The sequence below is a fragment of the Phasianus colchicus genome, chromosome 12 (genome assembly GCF_987193195.1).
Source record: "Phasianus colchicus chromosome 12, bPhaCol1.hap1.1, whole genome shotgun sequence".
NCBI lineage: Eukaryota > Metazoa > Chordata > Aves > Galliformes > Phasianidae > Phasianus > Phasianus colchicus.
In genome coordinates, this window is record NC_143447.1 from 18,739,860 (window position 1) to 18,764,078 (window position 24,219).

Below are 24,219 nucleotides of genomic sequence, written 5' to 3' on the forward strand. Positions count from 1 at the left end.
TGTGTTGTGCAGCAAACACAGGGAGCATCTTGATCAAGACTGGTACCCAGCTCTAACACAGAGCTTTATAATTTATATTTAACATTTTATTCTGCTATCCCTATTATTGGATGTGTGAAAGAGTTGCAGAAAAGATAGAATTTGGAATTCTATCTTTATCAAAGCATTGAGTGGCAAGATTTATCTGCAAACTATGAGTGAAGCCATCCTGTAGTTTAATTTGAAGAACTGTCTGGTTAAATGACAACTGGAAGGAGTGCCTACTCAAAAAAACAGTCTTGTTGGGTTAGAAATAATTCATTTTTATGGCTTCTTAAAGAAACAGTAACGAGCAGTAAACATCAGAAATTTGTCTTCTCTAATCTTCAGCTTGAGAAAAACATTTGAAGGTAAGAAACATTTTGGTTCGTTCAAAATTCTCATTTACATTCAGAGCCCTGTTTACTCTTGAATTAAAATGGCACAAGTTTGATATGAACAGAAGCATTCAGGATAACAAATCACTGATAGTTCTGCCTTAACATCAGGCTGGTTTGTGCACCAAGTGAGAATCAATTATCTTTGTATCACTGCTAACTAACAGAATAAAACAATTATAGAGTTTTCTTCTGACAAATTCAGAAAGGATGAAAAACTATTCCAAGCACCAATACTAAGAGAAAACATTACTTTCCATACTGGCATACTGGTCTTTTGGTCTTTTTTTTCTCTTTTCTTTCCCCCCCCCCCCCCCCTTCTCAATGTACTTAAAATAATTTCAGTTCAGAAACTGTACTTTAAAGGCTGAAAGACTTGTGCAGAGAATCTAGCAGGGCACAGAATGATTTAGAACAGATTTTTAGCTCCTACTGAAAACACAGATGGAACTAAAATGTTATTTCAATAATCAATTAAATTAAAGAAAGAATTAGTACTTAATTCTGAAAGTTGCCCTCAGAAATTACAAAGGCAAAGGCAAAAATGATACAACAACAAAATAACAGCTACACATCTAAAGCCCATGTGGAAAAGTAGGCACATTTAAATATTAATGAATCAAGTATTTATTGAAATTATGAGAGGAAGGAAATGATAGCATTTTTAAAAGTGTAAATCTCTATAATTTGACCTGATGATTCTCATCTTGACTCTTCCTGCTTATTTCCTCAGAACTGAGCAAAAGCAAAACCACACAGTCACATTACTGGGGGTTAAACTGACAAAGGCTGAGTTTCTATTGTCAACTGTAGGCATATAATATGCAAGTCCAGAATAATTCCAGTTGCGTGGTTCTGCATCCATAAAATAGTGAGCTAAATGTGATCCCGTGCTCCCAAGAAGCAACACGTCCTGTACAGCAACAGAGCAAATGAAGCAAAAGGGAATGAAAAGCAAAAAAAAACCCAACTATTGAGCATGCAGATACAAAATGAAGTTGGGACAAATATTAGTGTTGATTATTTCCTTTCCATTTTCCACAATGTGTTTTTCCTCACAACAAAGAAAAGTGGTTTAATATCACCTATCACTCATATAATGGATGAAGCGTGAAAGATGCCTTCAAGCAAGTTAGCAGCTTGGCTAATTTGTCATAGTTGTACACAAAGAAAAAATGCACTCCTTAATACATTTGAACATATTGCATCCTGGAAGAACAACCCAACATCTGGACATCTATAACACAGTCTGCAACAACACGACTGTATGTCAAAGTAATTAATTAACATCATTTCTTTCTGCCAGTTAGAAAACATGCATTCAGTATAGAACACACACAACATTTGATCTTATTAATTTAATGAGAACATCTATTTCTTCTTTAGAAGTTTTCGTGTAGGATCACCGTTTTATAAAATAGTGAAGAGAGAAAGGTGTGCAAATGGACTGTCTCAGAAACAAAGTTGGGAACAGAACCTCCTTTCTTGAATACAAATAAGAAACTCTTGTACTGAATTCAGCAGTACCCAAAATCCATCCCCTCAAGAGAACTCCCATGTCAGGATTTCAGAATGAGATCAACCACATAACCACCATTTGGATAGAGTCACCATTAAGAAAGTTCAACTCCCATATACAGGAGGATTCCTGTTGGCCTTTGGGATACTTTGACCTGCTGCTTATGTATTCTATGTTTTCTATCATAACTAGCAATTCAATAAATCCTCTGCTCTAACTCAGAGATTGCTAAAGTTATGGGAATAAAATAATTCATGGAATCATAGAACTGTAGAATAGTTGAGGAGGAAAGGACCCCTGGAGATCACCCAGTCCAAACCCTCTGCTCAAAGCAGGGTAAGCCGGAGCAGTTTGCCAAACTGTCTCCAGCTGAATGTTGAGCATCTCCAAAGACAGACTGTAATCCCTCCAAGCAACCTGTTCCAGCATTTGATCACCCTTACAGTAAAAGATGGTTTTTTAAAATGGAACTTTCTGTATTTCAGTGATCTCAGTAAGCTGTGAATCTATGCACTCTGAAGAGGGCTGGGACCCAGCTGCTGAGGACAAAAGACTGTCGTACTGATCTGACAGAATGGCTGTCCCTAAGAAACCCAGAACTGGGTTGCTGCAATCAGATGCAATGAATAGCCTAAATACTAGGAACTTTTTCCCAATACACTTCTGAGTTAGTTGTGACTAAAGCAATTCTTCACTTGAGGATGAAATCAAATCCACCAAGCTCTGTCTTTAGACTCATAATCCAAATGTAATATAATCCCACCAGTTCTGGAAGGAAGAGATACCACCTTCCACCAGTATCCCTGAAGTAGAATCTGGGTGCCATCTTTCAGTAGCTGGAATTTGTCCTAGAGGGCAAATCTAAGATTCATAGAAGTGTATGCATTTTTTTACAGCTGTTCCAATTAAACTAGTAATCTATGTGATTATGGAGCACTAGTAAGTTAAGGTAGATGATGATGCAAAATCATGTCTCTGTAACTGCAAACCTTGCAATCCCTACAGAAAAATGGACCTTCCATGTATGTCTTTATGTTTTCCTGCAAACCTGCCTCCTTCTGCAGTCTGGGTTTCCAGGCATTGATTTTTATTTTGGAAATTATCACTGCAACCTAAGTAAGACACGATACCAGATTTTGGTCCTTGGCAAAAATCTCCAGTGCAATCCATTTTCTAATACTGTTGCATGGTTAGACCACTGCAGCTTGATACAAAGAGTTCATAAAGGTGAGGTTTAAGCAGACAGTAGCGAAGGTAAGAAATCCTATTCCTATTCCAAATGTCCATTGCTTCATGTTTTAGCTGATTCTGTTAAAACTTGCATTTTGCAGGGTAATTTCAACCAATCTATCCTGCATTTGACATACATATTTTTAAGCATTCTGGACAGAGTTATATCCCTACCCGTCTCTGGCTTTTACATAAATAGGCTTTTTATGATAGGCAGGAAAGCTTCTGAAAATGATGAACTGCAGAGACTTTTCTGTTGACTGACCACCCTCTAGGATCAAAGAAGAGTGTTTTATCTCTGTTCTTTCTGGATGATGTCCACAAAGATCTTCCTGATATAAAACAGTCTGAGTAATAATACACACATCATTCCTATCTGACATTTACTGTTGTTTCAAACGGGCCCTAAATCCATCTTGCATAACACACATCAAATGTAGGAAAGTGGCTGAAACTTCTTTTTACAAAGTAGATATGGATAGGAACTTGTCCCGTACATTTTCATTTTTTTGCCTGTCTTTGGTCCCTTTAAGCATGTCTCTGTGTAGCAGCTGTGTAGCACTTTATTTTACTCCACAACCCAGAAACTTAACATGTATTGCTATCACCTGATTTTACTCATCTTTTAGCTCATTGTTCATATTTCTAGAGTTCTTGTCATTACAAAGAAAGTGACACCCAAATCTGTGACACTTGGGTCCCTTCCCAGTTTTCCTGACAAATGGCATTCACTGTGTTTTCTTGAACAAGATTCAGGTATTTTGAACTCTCATTTTCAATCCAAAACTTTTAGATATTCTGCTAGGTTAACACCAGCATGTTTTATAAACAAAATCCTGCAGTTTTTCTGGACTAAAACAAGTCTTTTGGAGCTGTAAAGAAATGACTGAAGGATGTGCTTATCATAGACTACACATTCAAGATGTTTAAATGGTATAAAGAAGGGTTAAGACTGGAGATGTAAAATGTTTCCTTGAGTGCAGCAGTACAAGTGAACTTTTGACTGTAGAAATTTTCCTTAATGTGCAAAATTTCTGATATTACCCTAACATTTTTGTCAGTAAAAACATAAAAACTGGTGGTTAAAAACTGCACTTTTCTTGCTTGCACTACTTTTCCAGGCCAAGAAAAGGCAGTTTTGGCAGTTGAAAGCTCCATAAGTTCCAGCATCCCACTGCAATATATCTTGTTTAAACATTAAACACTGTTTATTGAAGCTATAGTGCCGATGACTACCATAGAATAGATGTTTACATCCCTGCATAAACACTTTAATGGGTTTCTTTGCCAGTACCAAAAAGACAAATGCCACTTTAGACAGAACACTTCATCTCTAAATCTTTCTTCTGCCTGATTATTACCGCTAGTTTGCAAGCATCACATTCTTTCTCACTTCACTAATTTTTTTTGCATGATAAAAAGCATTCCTTCAACACCTCACTTTTTCCTGTTTGAGGCAATACCTGGCACATCAGGGTTTGCCTCCCCTTGATCTTTGCCATTTCTTTTGTTCTCTCAAATTAACAGCAATTTTCACCATCGTTGGCCTGGCTGTAGCATCTTCTCTTCCACCACCATTCTTTCTCTCCTCCTTCTACTTTAATTTCAACCAAATTTGTACTTTCTTCTCTGTAGAATGAGGCATTAACTGCTCACAAGTCTGAAATGGTTAGTGCCTCGCATGAACACTAAAGTGCTCATTTTGCACAACTACTGCATTTCACCATTCATTTTCTCAGTTCCAATTATCTGCACTCTTCCTGTCCCCAGCTGCTTCTGCCTGTTGTCTCACCTGTTACTAGGTTTTCCTCTATTCCCCCCACATTCTTCCGCTGTCATACCTCAATCTTTATTCTGTTCTGTGTCTATTCCATGCTCCCATGTGTATCATATTCCCCTTGTTCTTGGGATTGGTGTCAGTTCATAACAGCGTGTTTGTAAGTGGTGGCTGTGCTACAGCAATCCCCTCGGAGAGGCAGGTATGGTGCTAGCACACCATCTGCTCATTTTTTTGCTTTGGCCATAACACATTTCCTTATTTTGTATGCTTTTCTGCACAGATAACTAAGGGCCCTCTGCATTCCTTGCCAAAGCTAGATTAGCAGCAAGAGTAAAATGCTCACCTGTGAGCAGTGGTATGAAGCCCTGCTCCCATCCCTGCATTTACAGTCAGATAGGCTGTAGTTCAGCCCTCTGCTATTTCATCATTTCTCTCCACATCACTGAGGCAAACAAGCTGTTTCAACAAACATTCATTTCACTCAGGACACAGGATATCTTCTCCCGTGGCAAAATCTTTTTCCATGTTTTATAAGGATTCCAGACAAGTATCAGGGTATCTATTTGAGGGGATTTTCAGAAGTGTAATTTAGCAGAACAAGATTAGTCAGAGAAACATTTTATGAAAACATTTCACTTCAGAAATATGCTATCATATCATACAATAACACAAATGATGGACGAGAGAAAGAAGGAAAATCCCTTGTGACTTCAGTGCTTAATCACTGCCTTTAAAATAGCGCTGTAACTAGGAAGAAGAGCATCTTTGGAAACATCCCAAGAACACAAATAGGTGAAGGGGCAGTAGGGTCTTTCCCACTTGTATCACACATCTCTGGAGGCAGCCACTCAGAACCCAGCTGAAGTCAGAGCCAGCCTCAGGCTCCTCTGCTGCAGCCACCTGAAGCAGCTCACAGGGATTTGCTGATACCTTAGGGCCAGCAGTGAGCAGAGCTCTGCCCTCTCCAAGCATTCTTTGAAGTGCATCACTCTAGCAAGCACTGAAATAATCAGCTTAGAACCATTACATTTGTTTTTCTGTTAGCAAGCAAAAACTCTGGGAATACTTTTGAATGGGTGTCTAAGCCTGAGACTTTTGCCTGCACTATGGAAGAAGGAATTCTGCTCTTTTCTCCAAGTGACAGCACTTTAGCATCCAGGCCATGAAATGATAGTAGTGGTACTTTTAAATTGATCTAAAGTCTGTTCATTTGTGTAGTGCACATTTAAAGCCACATTACTGCAAGATGCTTCAGCAATGAAATTTAACATTAGTAATTCAGTTCATTAAAAAAATATTTTAGTAGATTCCTTCTTTTATAGCTATTACCCTGTCCAAAGTGAAGAAAACCTCAGTCAAATTAATAAAACTAACAACTCATAGCGCATATACTGCTTTAATATAAAGTCTTCTCAGTTCTCAACAATTAGGCACACAAAAAAAGGTGCGTCAGCCAAATTCCCCCTTGTAAAACCTCAGGAAGACCTGCACCAGAATGCATTAAGCCCATTCAGTACTAGCAACCATGATTTCCTTTACTGAAAATTACCCTTGAAGTGTAAACCTGTATTCCCAATTAGAGACAACTCATCAACACAATTGCCTTGGTCACGAATAAAACTTCAGCACAGAACCCTGCTTGCTCCCAGCATTCCTACACACACACCCCTTTCTCTTCTATGAAATCTGAGCATCTCTGCGTGCCCCCCCTCCAAAGCCCTCAGTCCTTAATGATGGGCAACCAGTAAGGTTTTATACCAAAAAATTTGCACATAACCTCTCTTGTCTTTGGATTCCAGCATCAATTCAGAGTTGGATTCAGAGAGCCAGTGGATTGACTTTCTAGAAGTACAAGGCATGATCCAATTGTCTAACAGTTCAGTTACACAGGATGCAGAATTTCCATACTGATCACATACAGCTCATGGGAGGCACGAGACCAAGTAGATGTGAGGTGCTGTGCTCAGATAGCCATCAGCTCTGGCCTCCTACATCCTGTTTGCCCACTATATGCCTTAAATCAGTGTATATGTACACTAATATTACAGCTATAGACCTAGGCACAAATGAGAAGCCTGGTTTTAACAGATCATCTAAGTCTTATATGAATATTCACTCTAGCATATAACTCATTATGGCTCATCTCTTTAACCAAAGCAGACAAACATAGAAAGAACTGGATGATTTAACAGAGGAGATGATTGTAGTAATATTGCAATAATTACATAATTGTGCAGAATTATTCTAATAACATTTTACATTAAAATAATATTTTACACCTGGAGGCTTATCACACTACATGCCTGTAATATTTTCAGATCACTTCTCTGCCCTCTCACACTCACCTATGCGGTACGTCAAAGCATCACCTCTGTTCAGAACGGACAAACGTGTTCAGATCAGCACCCTGCAGACTGTCCTTCTCTGTAGGACAGTTTGGGGCTCTCTTTTTTTTTTTTTTTGGTGAAGCAGAGTTTGGTTTTAACACACTGAAAGAAGTAACTGTCATTGATAAGCCTGGATGATACTTAGTAATTCTCTTGGTCCCTAAATGAGATCCTCATCAACCTGATTTCCCCCCTCATCTCTTATGTTCCCATTCTGATAATGACCTAAGCATTTATCTTACATTAAAAACATCAGTTGTTCATTAATGACTTTAAAAGTACTACTCATACACATGAAGTACATTGCTAGATCACATCTGAAGAGCAACACTGTGAGCAAGACAGAACTCCAGGGACCGAAGCAGAATGAGGACAGCTCAATCGAATCTTCAAAATCATTCAAAAAAGGCAGTCTCAAAGGAGAGCTGGAACTGATGGGAGAGAATGATCTGTCACTACATGGGCCTCAGACAAGAGCAGCTGATTCAAGGAAGTCCTTTCCCACCCTGTGACAGTGAAGATGAAGATAAAAAGTAAAAGGACACGGGGTGCTTTTCTATTTTTCACTCTCTTTAGTACAACTTTTAGGACAACTGGCAACTGATCTACTCGTCATCAATGAATCACACAGCAGAGGTGCAAAAAGCAATTTCTCTCCAAAGTAAATCTTGAATCTACATTTTCCTTTCCGGGATCAACTGTTGGCTTCTGCTCGGTCCAGTTACTCTGGGAAAAGCCAAGACAAATATAACTCCCACACCTTTCCATAAGTTCACAGCACCTCCAAAGCAGTTAACTCTTAGAAGCTAAGAGTACACTATCATATCTGTTACAGAGTGAGAAGAAAATACCACAACCATGTGAGCAGCAATATTAACATCTTCAGCGAGAGGAAAACTATTCCCACAGAATGAAAAATGACAGATTAGTCCAGTTTAGTGCAGCCAAATTATCTGTATAAAAATATACATGCAGGACATGCTGCTGTGCTAACTGCGTCGAACAGCAGCTTGTGTTTATGTTCAGCTCCCTGGTTACAGGCTGTCCTGTGTAGGCTGTCCCAGGAAGTGCAGCTGCTACAGAGATGGCCTCACACAGACAACCTGATGTGTGAGCCCGAGCACGCGTGGGCTCCACAGCCTGCAGAGGCAGAAATGAGACAGCAGCTGCTTACCTGACCACACTAGCTCAGAGGTTGAAGGGACTGGGATGTTTAAGGAAGAACAATCTGAAACAAAGAGATCCATTCTGCTTTGTAATTGATACAGAAAGATCCTTGTGTGCACCCTCACTGGAGCTTGCCTTTATATATGTACATCTCTTTGCATGATGCAGCTGTCACTGAATCTGCAGATCACATCAGCATTAAGCTGAAGTTTGAGCTTGGCTTAAATGAAATGTGTATTAAAAGTTTAAAGACCACAGTCTGCTTTTAAACAGATCTTTAGAAATTTTACCTAAACTTAGATTTTTCACTGGCATATGAAATACAAGGGTTCACTGGAGATAGAAACATCTCTCCAATTCTGTCACATTGATGAAGCAGTCCTTGTGATACAAACTTGTTGCACAAACTCCTACACAGGAAACATGGACAGTTGTCTTTCAAGGACAGGCCCTGAACCAAAGCAGCACTCCACTCAAGGACTGGAACTGCTGAGGACCCACACTTCTACACCTCTTCCCAGGGTGCCTTCCCAGTCAGCCTTCCTGTCTTCAGAAGCCAAGGACAAACATTTGGCTAATGATTCCATCAGATACATCCCTGATCTTAAGCTGAATTTCATTTAATGCTTTGTACACAAGTCAGACATGTCACAGGATTCCTTTGAATGTTATGCCTTCTTCAGAAATAGTTCAAAGCATTCTGAGAATATGGAAGTCAAAAGCAAACCTGCAGAACACTATGGACCCATTTAAAATACTCAGTTTTTCCCCTGAGATTTCTACTATTTCTTTCATAACTTGTCAAGCAACACCCCCATTCAGATTTAGCACAGCGTCCGCAGTTCTCATTCATCACAAGTTTCAGAACTGAAGCAATCCAGCTGCTCTAGGGCTATACCCTTAAATGTGATCTTGCTGTTAGGTTATACTTGCCTGTTGTTATGACCTTGGCTATTTTTGACAAAAAGATAAAGATGAAATAGTTTCTCTTGATGATCATTTCTATGGAACATCCTTTCCAAAGAAATCTATGTTATACATACGTGTACAGTACTGAGCTGCCCATGCCAGACAGTAATAGCATAGCCCCTCTCCTCAGGTGATGAAGCACAAAGGATGGTTTTGCATTATTATGCCAACATCCATTTAATTACAGTCTGGACAACTACTATATTTTCTGCTGAAACTACTAGCAAAGCAAACATGTTGAAAACCACTTTAGTTTGTCATTACAACTTCTTTGTTTCTTTACTTTGAAATTTCTGAAACTGGCACACACAGTTTTGGAAGGTTCTTGCTTATAATTCAGGGTGCTTGCGCTGAACTTTCCTTTTTCTACCTGTTGTCCGCTGTTTGGTGAATTCCCTTCTTACAGGAAGATATTGGAGATCTTCCTCACAATGAAAAGTACTTGTTAGAGTAAAAATAAGTCTTCAGTAATGCAGCCAGATGAGCTTTGGCATTCTGGAAGAGAGACAACTTTCTTCTCTGTAGGTCTGATGAATTCAATGAGGGTCTTAGATTTCACTAAGATATTTTTAGTTGTTTCTTCAAAATTGACTCAGCAACATCCTCAAACACCTGCTTAATTTAAAGTAGATGAAAAGTTCTGCTCATGTGTCAACTTAAGGACATGCTTAAGTGCTTTCCTGGATGGCGGCCTAAATACTTACAAATACAGATGGTTATTATCAAGACCCAGAAAAGGCCAGGTAACCACCAACAGTCAATTATATTCCTACCAGAACTTCACGCCAGTATATCATACTGTTTGAAGTTAATTGCTTTGAAATAATTGGACAGGTGAGCAGGTAAGTTCACACAGAGCATTTGCCATTTTCCTTTGTATTAAAAAAAACAACAAAACACTGCAGATTGCATGGACATAATGGGCATGATTTTAAACAAATCAAAACCAAGTTAAAAGAGAAGGGAAAGGGTATGTGCTTTTTAAAGACTTTTAATTTTTAACATCATTAAAACCTTGAAAAACTTCTTATTCGAGAGCTTCTTTAGTTAATACCTCATTACTTCTCTTTTTATTGTTATGGTAATCAAGCCTTAATATATTGCAGCTTTATAGCAGGAAATCAAGGCTAGGCCTGCGGGCATCAACAGATGTACAACAGCATGCAGTAAAACACAGGTATAGAGGCATGCAGAGCTGAATATGGCACTTTTTTTTTTTTTTTTTTTATAATTGTTTAGCAATTCATCTGAACTTATTTTAACCTTGACAACAGATGAACTCTAACACGTACCATGGTCAGTCAATGGAAGCTGCACAAAACGGTGAGATTTCTGACTGCTGTCTTACAGGCTGAGTTTTATGAAAGCATGAAATGAAGTCTGAAAAGGATTTTAAATTGTTTGGATGACTACAGGCTGTCGCTGTAACTATTCAAACCATTTAACTGTATATATTCCAGTCAAGGGAGAACAATAACACTAAGATTTAACATCAAAAGTATGTCTCTCTGTAGGAAATCTATGCTCAGTGTCAGAATCCATAAGCTTTCCTAGCACAGGCACTCTTTGCAGCACACCAAAAGAAGAAAAATACCCAAACATTTGGACCTGACTTTTGGTTTTGAAGTGACCTTGTGCTGGAGCTCTGGTTTGTTTGAATTTGACTCACCAAATCAAATGAGGATATACATAAATTTTAGAAAGCTACACCAGTCTGGCTTGCAGTGTTGAGATACCTCAAGCTGTGTGAGCATCCCTAGACCTTTCCCAGGTACACAACAATGACACCCAGTTCAATCAGGCTCCATTTCTTAATGTTACTTTCAGGAAACAATTGCTTCTCCTGTGTGATTTTTTAAATCTAAAGAGAGTGTTTTGCCAAGCAATTGCTTTCCCAGTAAAATAGTTTCAAATTGCCAACAGTAAAAGCGATATGCCTATGACTTTATGAAATCACTCATACTGAGGTTCACATAGCAAAGCTCAAGGGCCACACACAGAACGGGTGGCTGGGATATAACCAACAGCTTCAGTTTATCTGGAGCACAGCTTTACCAGCCATTCCGAAACACCTAACAAATCACATTTATTTGTCACTGCAGACATGTATCCTTCATACAGCTATTCAATATTAATGAAGAAATAAGAAGAAAGTAGACACAGGTAATAGATTAGTCCAGTAAAAGTGAATATAGTTTTCCAAATTATTGATGGATAAAGTTAAGTCCCAATGTGTGAATCACCATTGTATCTGAATTGTATCAGCATCAGCCAGGAAAAGGCTCCCAGCTTCTCTCGTGGAAATACTCAGAACAATGATTGTAAAGTATTCAGCTGATAACTGTTCTATACCTTTTAATTCAAACAAAGTTTCTGAACAGTAAGGAGGCCAGTCATCCAAACTTTTAGTATCAGGCATAAAAGTGAGTAACTCTCATGGCTGCAGTAAAAGCTAACTTCAATGAGGCCATTCACACTTATATGCATTACACTTGACAGTGGTGCTTGTCAGATCAGACCTTAGGACAAGAATGCATGTTGCCCAGCATATAACAAGTGGAATGAAAGACAATGGGCACAATAGTCCAGTGAACACACTAATTATATTAATAAAATGTAAGCTTAAATTTTGAAGCTAATCCTGGGCTATCATTTATAAAAGTTAACAGGGCATATTTAATTTAGGAATTGGCTACTGCTTCTCTTTCCACTGCTGAAATCTCATAAATGAAATATACTGGATTGCTGCCCAGTGCGGAAATAAAAGTTATGAATAATGTTTCTATCTCAATCTTTGTCAGTACTTTAATATTCCTAATTACTTTGAAAAGCTAAATATTCAATATAGGAAAACCTTCTTTTTCTTTTTATCTTCACTTGCAAGATTAGTGTAATTTAATATGAGTCACTGGCTAGTTTTAGTTCACAAGGCCCATTTGTGCTTTGGAATGCTTGTTACTCTTAGTGTGTATGCACGTGTGTGTAAATGAACATGTGATGTATGCCCATGTTATCACAAGGTTTTTATTATTTTCTCATTTTTGAAATTCTCTAAGTACATATGCAGTGTATAAAAACCCACTGCCTGCTAGGTTGATCGTTATCTACTGCCAAAAATAACCAAAGGATAAAACAATTATCTGAGACACTAAATTATTTTACAATTAAAAGAACTATTTTTCTCAAGATAGCAGTATTGTTCTAGATAGATTTTTAGTAAGTTATGCCTTCCAAGTTTTTCCCTTGTCTATATGTCAGGTCATCCGAAAAGGTTACATGGCTTTTCTTTCTGCTCCCCTTCCTCTCATAGTTGCCTTTGCTGCTGTAAGTGGGGAGATAGAAGCAAAGCTGCAAACAGAAAACAGGTAACCAGAGAACAGTCTGTCCCATTGACTTTAGCCTCTGTAGGTGTTCTCCCAGTCAAACTGAACTCTTGTTCTCTTCTGATGCCAACCTTTACCTGTTATCTTTTTGCCTGGTAACGATGTCTCTTTCTTAAGATCACAATCAATGTGCAAGGAAGGGAGGGACTAACAGCAAAATAAACTGTTTGTTCAGCAAGTGACTATAGAGATCTTTGTATATGCAGCTTTACTTGCTTGCCTAATACACGGAGTTCAATTAACAAGCTTATTTCTGTTATGTCAGTAATTGATTGGACCAATTTTACACCCATCTCTGATGTTTATACCAGAAAGAACGCTTGCTATCTCACTCTAGCATGAACTAGTCACGTAGACTTAAACTTACCTTTATCAATTAAGAAACTTTGACATGAAAATCTTCTCCAGCTGAAAGAACTGAAAGCCTAAAGTGTGAATTGATTTTCTAGTAAACAGCACAGAACTCCCACCTCAACCATTTTCCCACCTTGCGCAGTACGGATAATTCAGGGTGTGGATTTCGAGTCAGAAGGAAGAATCTGAGCTGCATGAAGAGTCTATGGTAAAACTCCCACTGGTTTCAATTGGACAAGTATTCTGTCTAGAAAATACCCCAACTACTAAACAAAATTCTTAATGAAGAATTTGAAGTAGCAAAGATTGAAGAAAAAAAAATGATAATAGAGGTATAATATCTACATTGGTATTCCAATAACAGGATAGAAAGCATTAAGAGCATCCTTCACTGCATTTAACATTTCTTTATAAGAACAAGCGAAAAATCGAAAGTCACTACTGTAGGAAAGAGTAATATCACACATTAATCACTGCAAAATAACCAACTGACAAGCTTCAATTTCCATTTAAAGCACCCAATTTCTAAGGCCACTGCTTTGTTTCCTACAATTTTTAATAGCAGTATATATCTTTATTACATTTTTGCAATCTTTACTCACCACTAGAGCAATCAGTACCTCCCCATCCTGGTTCACAATGACAAGTGTCAGGAGAAACACATCTTCCATGCACACACTCCTCTGTGCAGAGTGCTGTTAAGAAGAAAAAATACACAGTTTTGTAAATATATTAAGCTGTTGGTAAACATCCACTAAACTATGCCTTAGAGAGCAATATTTTGTTTAAAAATATTAAACAAAGAAAACAAACAAAAAATAATTACTTGTAAGATTTAATTAATACTAAGTGACCAAAATAAAATATAGTTCTCTAGACAGCAATAAACTCATTTGTCAGTTCAGCTCTTTGTAATGAAAAACTCTAACACCAGAAATTACTTTGGTTAGCAGTTTTGCTTCATAATAAAATTTTTAACAAACTGACACTTAGGATTATTATAATTACAGAATACTAGCTTCTTTTATTGCGTTCAAGTTGTTCCAGTTCATGAAAGAAAATGGAACTCCGAAGACCCCAAAAACAGATTTGTACAAAATAGCTTGAGGAAAAGAAATAATTTTACTACACAAAGTACGTAAGTGCAGGCTTGTCTTCTCGAGGTCATCAAGTTTTCCATAACTGAAGTATTCTCTACCATATTTCAGTACCTAAAGGGAGCCAGCCTACAGAGGGGAGGAGAATCAACTCTTTGAAAGGGTTGATAACTGCATGATGAGGAGAAATGGTTTTAAGTTGAGGGAGGGGAGATTTAGGTTGGATGTCAGGGGGAAATTCTTTACAGAGAGAGTGGTGAATGGAACAGCTGCCCAGAGAGGCTGTGGATGCCCCGTCCCTGGAGGTGTTCAAGGCCAGGTTGGATGGGGCCCTGGGCAGCCTGGTCTAGCATTAAATGGGGAGGTTGGTGGCCCTGCATATGGCAGGGGGGGTTGGAGATTCATGATCCTTGAGGTCCCTTCCAACCCTGGCCATTCTGTGATTCTGTTATTCTGTGATATTTGTCCACTTTTGGGTTACTGAAAGATCAAGATCCTCAAACTATGAAAACCTGGCTGGTGTCTCATTTGTCAGTTAACCTAGGGACATACAAGGAGAATTTCTTTTTCTTCTTCCCTTGTAGTTCATGGTTGTTACACATTTTTTCTCCTGTGCTGCTGGGGTGTATAATTTACTTTCCAGTGTATGCCTGTCACAAACAAACAAACTTGGACAACACTGAATACCTACTTTAGAAGCAGATCCTTACTTAGTACCCTATTTCCATTTCACCACTCAGGACATTGCCAAAAGCTTTGTGTGAAAGTGATTCTAACCTGATGGTTAATTTGAAACATAATTTTCATCTAAACTAACATGTATAAGCTCTTAATGAACATGATGTAGCAGCAATTAGATCACTATATTGAAAGAGCTCTATTGTTTGCACATCCCGTGTTTTTATGTCACATGGGAAATGTGGGTATTGTACTTACTTAACCAAGAACTGGCTGCAGCTAGACTACAGAAGGCTTATTCCAAGACAAATATTAATTTATTTCTGTCTAAAACAAGGCCAATTAAGCTGATCTGGGAGGTTTCTTCTTTTGTTGCTATAATGAAAACCAGGCTGAATTACCTGGTTTATTTTAAATCAGTCAGTGAACCTTCATAAAGTTCCACATTCACATCAGAAAAAACTTTTTATTTGCCAGGTACCCCACTGAAAACACATTTTCCACCATTGTCTTGAAAATTTAAGCAGTTTCTGCTGTGCTTGACATCCTATTTGGACTATCAGATTGGAGCACATCCTGGAGCGCTCAGCCTGGCATCAAAGCCAACAGAAACATTTTGCTGCCTATTCTATGTTTGGGTCCTTGGAGACCAAACCCAATAACATATTCACAATATATTTAAGTCCAACTTTAAATGATGTGTGATCTTTCAATAATCCCGCTGGACAGATCTTCTTGCTCTTTATCCATCAAATCACATGTGACCAGTGATTAAGATACTGCCTTGTTACAACTGCAGGAGCTTAGTCATTTTTTTTTAGGTTCACTACATGTCAGAACTGAAATTTATTCTTATTTCATATCTTGTGTTTAGACAGTATTGCAGAGAGCATGAAATATTGATAGCTAATTCTCTAGCCACTAATTGTCCTAATCTTTTGTGCATTTATTTCACTTGAGTTAGAGTTTCTGAAGACAGTGAGGCATCCTAGTCTACAGATGTAAGATGAAATTCAAGACACCATATTAGAAAAGCAGCATTTTTCCATAAAGAAATACATGCCTTCATGCAGTCACTGAAAAGTGACTGGTTACCTATGACAAGGAGCAGTTCACATAAATGACAGCCACAAATGTATATATTGCTATTAAAAGCACATTGTGCAGAAAGGTACACCATATGCTGGGATATGGCTACTTAGAAAACTGTGCTCCATGTAGCTTCACCTAAGAATACATTTTGCACTGATGTAACTCTTAACACATAAGTTTTACTAGAGTTAAGGAAATCAAAACTGAGATTTTTTCTGTTCCTTTTATAGGCATTTACATTAATAAATCATTCTTCCATGTAAATTGTGCAAGAGGTCAGCTCTCAAGAGCATGAAAAGTGATGGTGGACTATTACTTTTCCAAATGACAAAACACCTGCTAATTACTGGTATAAGCTTAGTTGATTTAGCCACACGGACATATTACACCTTAACTTGTTAAAATAAATATGAAATAATAATAGCTAATTGAGATAATAAACCTCACTTAATTACTTGTCTATAGGCAGAAGTGTTGACTTCTTTAATAACGCTTCAGTCTCTTGGGAAGTGTGCTATGTGAGACTTGTAAGCAGGATCAAGATGCTGCTCCTCTTCTAAAGCAGTCCATGTGAAATACACAATTTTTGCATCTTTGTTTTCTAGGCATTTGAAGTCCATTGTACTTGAAGATGACAATGTTTAAAGAGCAATTAGAGAGTTAAGAAAGGTTAAGACAATCCTTGGAACTGATCTAATCTCCGCTTTGTAACTTGCTAAGCAAGCAACCATGAACTTATTAGAATACATTCATTTAAAGCTGTGAAATTACGCAGGACTGATCCTATAAATGGGGTCACAGAAATCCCCCTTTTTTAAAAAAGTGAAGCTTTTATATGTCAGTTTATGTGAGGAGACAAATAATCAGACTCATGCATAGCCTGCCTCAAATCAGGCCTATAAAGGTCCACATAAAGGTCACATTTGGGTATCACTCTATATTTTACCATGGCAAATAAAATTTGAAATTTCCCTTATAAAAAGGAAGTCTTGTCTTGCTCTAATCTTTAGAGTTTAAATTAATTTTTCATTCTATTAACATTCAGCATAATAGGATACGATGGTCCCCAAGGCATTCTTCATAATATACTTTGTACAGTGGTTTGCAAATGATCTTACTAGTTAATGGAACTATAAAAATTACTTGCACATAAAGGTCAAGAAAAATAAAGATAAGTATATATACTTTTTGGTACTGCCCTGCTCAACATACAGCTAAAAGGTCCTGGAGTAAAGAAAACTTACACTAATGCAAGGAATAAAATTCCTCCTGGTGTGAAAGCCTAAGCAGCTCATCTTTTGGAACTCCAGACTTTTTATGTCTGCATTTTCCCTTGACCAATTCTCTTGAACAATCCAGCACCTCATTGATCAATTTATTATTAGCATTCTTGGCATGAGTTTAAGATCAGTTTGTAGTTTGATTCAGCCTGGTAATAAAATGACCTACATCAAAGCCCTGCCAAAATGCCATCTTTGCAGCAATGCGTTTAGCATGAGTTATTTGACCATATTCAAGGTCACACAGCAACTGCTCCTTATCATGGAAAAAAGTCAACAAAAGGCTTCTGTAACAATTCATTTGATGCTTATCACCTCCTTTATAATTATAAACAGTGGGATTTTTTTAATACATAAGGTCAGTACTCAGAGAAATAGACCTAAAGATTAAACTCCTTTCAAACCTGAAATGACTACATAGATTTCTCTAACAATAGCACTTATTTTTTAATTGTTTTCCTGAATTCAGACTCGGTATATTAAATGTCTATGTCCCCAAGCAGCATCCCCAGCAGGATGCTGTTACTGAGTAGTACACTGCTAAGTGGGGCAGCCTCTTCTGCCTAGAGAAAGGAGCGTTTCATTTCATTGCAGAGCTACTTGAAGTGGCACCACAGTGAGTTTCTCCCAGACAAAAGCAGCCATAGTCCAGGGATCCAGAGCTATTCTGTCTTTCTTGGTGCTGTGTTCCTTTGTGTGGACCCCAACTGAAGGGTTTAATTCTCCTGCTTAACCTTGGCTTACACACCCTGTTATGCACTGCTCATCACTATTTTATCAACACGTTGACTTCTCGTACTCATGGCTAACACTTGCTACAACTGCCTTCTTAGGCTCTTGTCAGGAGTGGAAGTACACTTAGAGAAGTGAATTCCAGTGAATTACTGAGTTTTAAGCTTGGGAAAGTTTTTTTAGCTTGTCCAAAGATATAACTTCCATATTTTTTGGACAAAATGATGAGTAAGAAAATGGATCTTGTGCTTGTGATGAAAGTGCTACCTTTGCAGTGGTCATTAGAACCCAGAGAAATTCACAATCACTGACCCAACAAAGTCCCATCCCTTTTCTGCCTGTAGGACTTCATTGTGACAGACAACCAAAATATCTTCAAAACAAAGTCTAAAGGAACACGTGCTAGAAAGCAGAAAACAGGCTTTGTGACCTGCACTCATAGCAGCCTGTGTTGCCAAAGAAACCTGCTGGAGCATTCCGTGCAAGCTTGAGTGTCCAAAGCTCTGCAGGCTTTCTGCCCGGGGATTGTAGTCTAGCCAGGAGGCGACAGAAATCAGAAATAACTGTTGCTACATTATAATAATGGAAAACACTGCTAAATGAAGATGCAGATGCTACAGTGTGAGAGCAAAGCCAGAGAGAAACTCAAGATGCTCTCCCAGAACCACACAGAATGAACTGTTCTGTTGTCATTATGCATGTGCCCAGAGGACTCTGTGCCATGACTGCAAGTTCTTCAAAACATTTTCCTTTTCTCTGCCCTACTTCAGGCAGACTGCCAGATTTTCTTCACTACAAGCCGATCTCACCCAAACTCTGACCATTTTGCTTTGTTGTGAACCAGAGGAAAGCCTGCATTTTTTTCTATGCTGCTGGTATATAACTTCAGGTCACCTAACCAGTTTGCCAGTAGTTGGACTCCACAAAGCAGACATTTAATGGAAGAAGTGATGTTTTCCTTCACAATTTAATATGTGTCCCTGGATCAGTTTGGGCCATTGTAGCACATTCTTCTAGTCTCCAGTGCCACTTTTAGGGGAAAGAACAATTTTGTCAGGTGAAATAGCAGTTATCTCATGGCCAGCAGTTTCAGATAATACAGAGAGGTCAAAGAAGATGAAAAAGGATGTTTGCCCCTTTATCCTTTATGAATCTGTTCACTCAGGGCCACTCTGGTGCTTCCATTTTAATGTACTGGCCTGAATCCAGGTTGTGCTGAGTCTAAGATATCAGCTTCATTAGATAAGCCTGTAGTCAGCTTTTGGCTAGGTTCTCTTAGGATGTGCTTAGAAAAGTGAGGTTTGTTAGCAGGAGAAGGATGACTACAGCTAATGCATCTAGGAAGGTTTCCCTTATTTTTAGATTACTGCTTATTTGTGGAACAGAAGATTCTCCCATTAAATCACTGACTTTCTATCAGGAATCATGCTGATTAGATTGCTTCCTGGATAATTTTTTCAACGAAGTGGGATAATTGTTCTCTGTATTGCTTAATGTTTATTTCTGTGGTTATCACTCAGGATTCATTTATTAATTTATCACTTTGGATAGCAATTTAATGCAGGATTAGCAACCTCAACAGACGAAGACATGAAAAGATATCAAAGACTGCCTAGCTTTGAGGAATTTATTGTTTCAGTACATAGTAACCCTTATTTTTCATCTCCTTCTTGGTACCTAATGACAGCGCCAATAAAAAAAAACACAAAAACAAGGAGATCAATGTAAGGAAAGGAAAGATGAAATTGATGTAGATCATATAACAGCAATGGGTCATAAGATCAACTCCTTTTCCAGTAGCTGTAATGCTATTACATTTTTTGGCAGATTTGGAGTTAGAGACTACATATTTATGCAATCCAAACAGAATCTATGGTCTTTCTTGTTCAGGAGATGGGGAGGCTCTGACCATTGCCTTAGTGAGATATCGATCTGTTCAAGAGAGCAGCTACGTTGTGTTATCCTCAGTCTTGACACTCTGCCAAAGCTTATGGGGCATGCTGTGCCAGAGATAACTTGTGAATGGCTAAACTAAAAGAATTGAGGACATACATTTTGAGGATTTTGTGTTCTCTCAGGAGCAGAATCTGACATATGTCACGTCATCGTTGACAAAATATCAGTAAATCCCTACATGAATCTGCTGGGAGGTGAAGATTTGTTAATAAGCACAAAACTCACATCAGTTTCAGCCCATTTTCTATTACTAGACAAATGGCAATCTGTGGCTCTAATGAGAAGGTTAAAACGGGGACTTTGACACTCTTGTCATGGCTGAGTGTTTCAGGCAGATGACACAACTTTATAGATCCTGACATAACTTCAGTCAGACTGCATATTTCAGACTCTCTGGTACTCCACAGAAGGACTACTTACATTTTACTGATTACTGGAGGATCTGGCACTGATGAGAATTCAGTTTAGTCCTCATTGCAAATATTACCTGCAGTAGGCCTTTCTCTAGGGAGTGGCTAGGGAAGCATACTGTGCCGGGGGAAGGTCAGAGTAGAAAAAAGACTGCCTCTACTTCCAAGTGCCCTGAGAAAACTAAGACTGGTGGAGCATTTTAGAATTGCAGTAATGGTTGGGCCCAAAAAACAGTGGAGCTGGAGCAGAACATCCGTGAGAAAGGAACAGCATAACATCACTGTTCATAAAATAGTGCCAGTGACAGTAATAGAGAAAGTTAGAGTCCTGCAAAGGGAGAGGTCAACAGAAGCCACACATTTAACAGAATCTTTGTGTCATCTGGATGCCCCATAGGTTTCACTTGCTCTGGTAGAGAAAGGGAATGGGAGATGGTACTTACCATTTAACAATGTCTGAATGAGAACTGAAAAGTAGCCTCCTAATAGCAGCAAATGTCAGAAGAGCAGAACTGGGGTCAGTACGCTGAACTACTTTGTATCTTTGGCTGTGAGAATAACAGAAGAGCTCTGCAATACTCCAAGCATGAAAAGGGAGTTGTGGGAAGGCACTGCAGGACTCTGATCTTTGAAGTGCACCTGCCCTGCAAAAGGGACAGCTTCCAAGGCTGGATAAAAGCAACACAAATCCATAGATCTGCAGACAAAATAACAAATGAAGCTCTGGCAAGAAGAATGTGGGCAAAGACACTAAGAAGTGAAGCTTAAGAAAGAACCTAACCAAATTCTGCAAGGAAGACAAAACATCTTTAGACTACATGATCTCTAGAGGTCCCTTCATGCACCAACAGTTCTGTGATTCTACTGCCTCATTTCAACAGATATATGACTAGTGTCTAATACAAAGGCCTCACACCAAAATCAGAGATGACAGTCCATACAGGAGATACAAGCAACTAGGCTGGAATGGTGGGCTGAAGAGTGAAATTTTACCTTCAAGTTAACTCTTGACTGCTTTAAGTTAAGTCATAGACCCAAACTACTGACCATGTCTAGGGCTCGGTCTTTCTCACTGCCACAACAGAAAGTGGATCTCAGCACATAAAGAACTCCTAGGAGATCAATTAACTATTGATAATTGTTGATTATTTCAGGCCTGAGACTGATTTTATGCATTTTCTGCCACTGCTTCAACTAGAAACAATCATTGCTTTCTACCATGTTGAGGGGAAAGACTTATGCTGAGATCAATTCTTCTAATCAATGTTTTAATACAATATTATTCTGTGGGATAATTTTCAGCATTTAACTTCTTCTAGTAAATGATTTCCCATTGCCTCACTGCAGGGTTTAAAACAATCATTACCACTGGTTCAAACTGTTAATGAGGTTAAGGGAGATCCTGAATCAGCAGAGCAGAATCTATGACCCAGGAAAGCTTTTCTCTTCTTGCATCCTCTGTCTACTCCTTCCATTTTTTAGGTAAATCAACCGACTCTTTCCAGCAATTTGTAGAAAACACATTTTCACTAGTTAATTTTCTACTGAAACTTGATTCATCCAACCAGCAAACTTTATGCAAATTTATGCTTTACACTGCTCAAATTGTGCTTTATATTGCACCCTCATAACATAACAGCACTACCATCTTTCTCCAAATATTAACATCCACTCCTAGGCATCGTCTTTCATTTTCTCTCTATCTGATCGGGTGGACCTCACTAAACCCAAACCAAATGCAATCAAAAAGTATTTGCCAGAGGAGGCCCCAGTTCTCTGTCATTCTGTTCCCGACCTGAGGTAAATTTCTTCTTTTTCTGTAGAGGAAATGAAATTCTTGATGGGTTGGGGAAAAGGGAAAAACCTGTACCTAACTAAAATCCCTGGTCCTTTCAGCTTTTGCACTAACATATGGAAAAACAGCCAAACATCCTTGAAGAGAGTAACCTGATCTGTCAGACCTGGGCCTGAAGAGCCTACTACCATAACCAAGCTATCTTCCCTTGTTCTCAGGAGATCACCTCAGAATTACAGCACTTGCATACTTTGCTACAGATTCCTCGCTCAGAACAGTAAGTGAATTTATTTGTGTACAATTTCCACCATATTCCAGTCTCAGTTTATTTTTGAATCTGGTAGCACTGCTGCATGCCCATAGTTCTCTGATTACTGACTTGCCCCGAAATGTGGGCCTTATGCCAAGAAAATTTTATTTTCTGTCAGTAAATGACACAGCTCCACTGCTGATTGATTTTCATAGGATGAGGATATGTGCTGCGCGCAAGGCTGAGGATGGCTGCATCAAAAATATTTTTCATAACAGATCAAAAATAGATCAAGATGTCTGGACTGCATGATACTTCGTGCAACCTTTGCTGAGCAATACAACATCGAGTAAAACAAAATCACACCAATTCCCCTAGATGAATTTTAGTCTATAGCACATTGAATAAACCATTGATTTTTCCACACAAATTCTTTCTTCGTTCTTACTCCAAATTTCATCAAGCCAATCCAACAAAAATCCTTTTCTTTGTTTCTCACAAAAATAGGTTGAATATGGACAAATTTCTAAAGGCAAACCTGTCACTGAGACCAGGCAATTTTTTGGCATGGGCCCTGGAGGGCCAATGCATTTCAGATTTCATTTCATAGCAAGCTACCCTCTGAAAATGAAGGTCACCCTGATGAAATCAAGAATAGAAGTATATTCTGTTTGAAGATCATGTTAATGTATGAGCAACGCTAACATTACTGGGGATGGAATATTTAAATGCAAACACTTTTCACTTTTCTCACATTTCAAAAGGAACCACAGTAATGTGTTTCATAGCAACTTATTGAAAGAACTGCAAAAAAAGACCCCAGGAACAAATTATTGTATAACTATGGGGACTGATTCTTATCTGAAGCCACTAGTTCAAACTTTCTGTAGCCAACTCTGGGTTGCAGGAAGTCAACTAATTTAGACTTAAGTCCAACTTCTTAGTAATGTGTAATTGTATAGAGAAATTTTCTACTAATGGGATATAGCAAAATATACTCTCCTGTTCTTGTGATTCATGCTGCTGCCTGACAATGGGAGATAGGCATAGAAAATAAAAACTTTTACCTACACAGTCAGAAGCTCTTTCAAGCTGCCCACTCTTTACCATAAGGTAAAAACTGCATGGAATTTTTATTGCATTTATACAAAACTACTCCACAATATTTGGGGAAGATAATCATTATGAAAAATTTCAATGACGTTTTTAAAAGGAATTCTGTCTAAACTGTTATTTCCAAAAGAGTGACACATGTGAATGTAAGTGGAGGGATATCAAATTCTGAGGTACAACTCCATGACTTATACTTCAGTAGAGCTTGCATATGCACAACAGTGCTGTAACTGAAAGTGTACTTATGTTACTTGTTATACTGAATATCTAGTTTAATTTGTTTAAAAGTATGCTTATAATGTGCTTCATATACACTTTCTTATTTCTTAACCAGAAAAAGTCTCTATATTTGATTCAATTTACACACTTAAGTTGTAAGCTTCTTCAAGGAAGACGATCTTTTTGTGGCTTTGCACACATTTCTAAGCATTACAGCAATACAAGTAAATCATAGCATTCAGAAAAGAAAAATCTTGATAAAAAGAAAGAAGGTTTTGGGATTAAATAGATTGAAAATGTCTCTTGACTTATTGCACCAGAGAGCAAGTTTTGCAGAAGCAAATACTTGTGTTACAAATACTGAAGATAAATTGTTAAAAATGCTTCACAAT

At 38.2% G+C, this 24,219-nt stretch overlaps 1 protein-coding gene across 6 annotated transcripts in view; it reads right to left on the reverse strand.

Annotated features, from left to right (window-relative positions):
- MEGF11 (multiple EGF like domains 11) overlaps window positions 1-24,219 on the reverse strand; it is a 273,539-nt gene that overhangs the window by 153,963 nt on the left and 95,357 nt on the right. For all 6 annotated transcript variants that reach the window (XR_016470490.1, XM_090149151.1, XM_090149152.1 and 3 more), the window contains one exon: window positions 13,808-13,900. Coding sequence is in view for 5 of the 6 variants with exons in the window: in XM_090149151.1 (XP_090005277.1) it covers window positions 13,808-13,900 (93 nt within the window). In the remaining variant the exon portion in view is untranslated. The remainder of the gene's footprint in view (window positions 1-13,807; window positions 13,901-24,219) is intronic.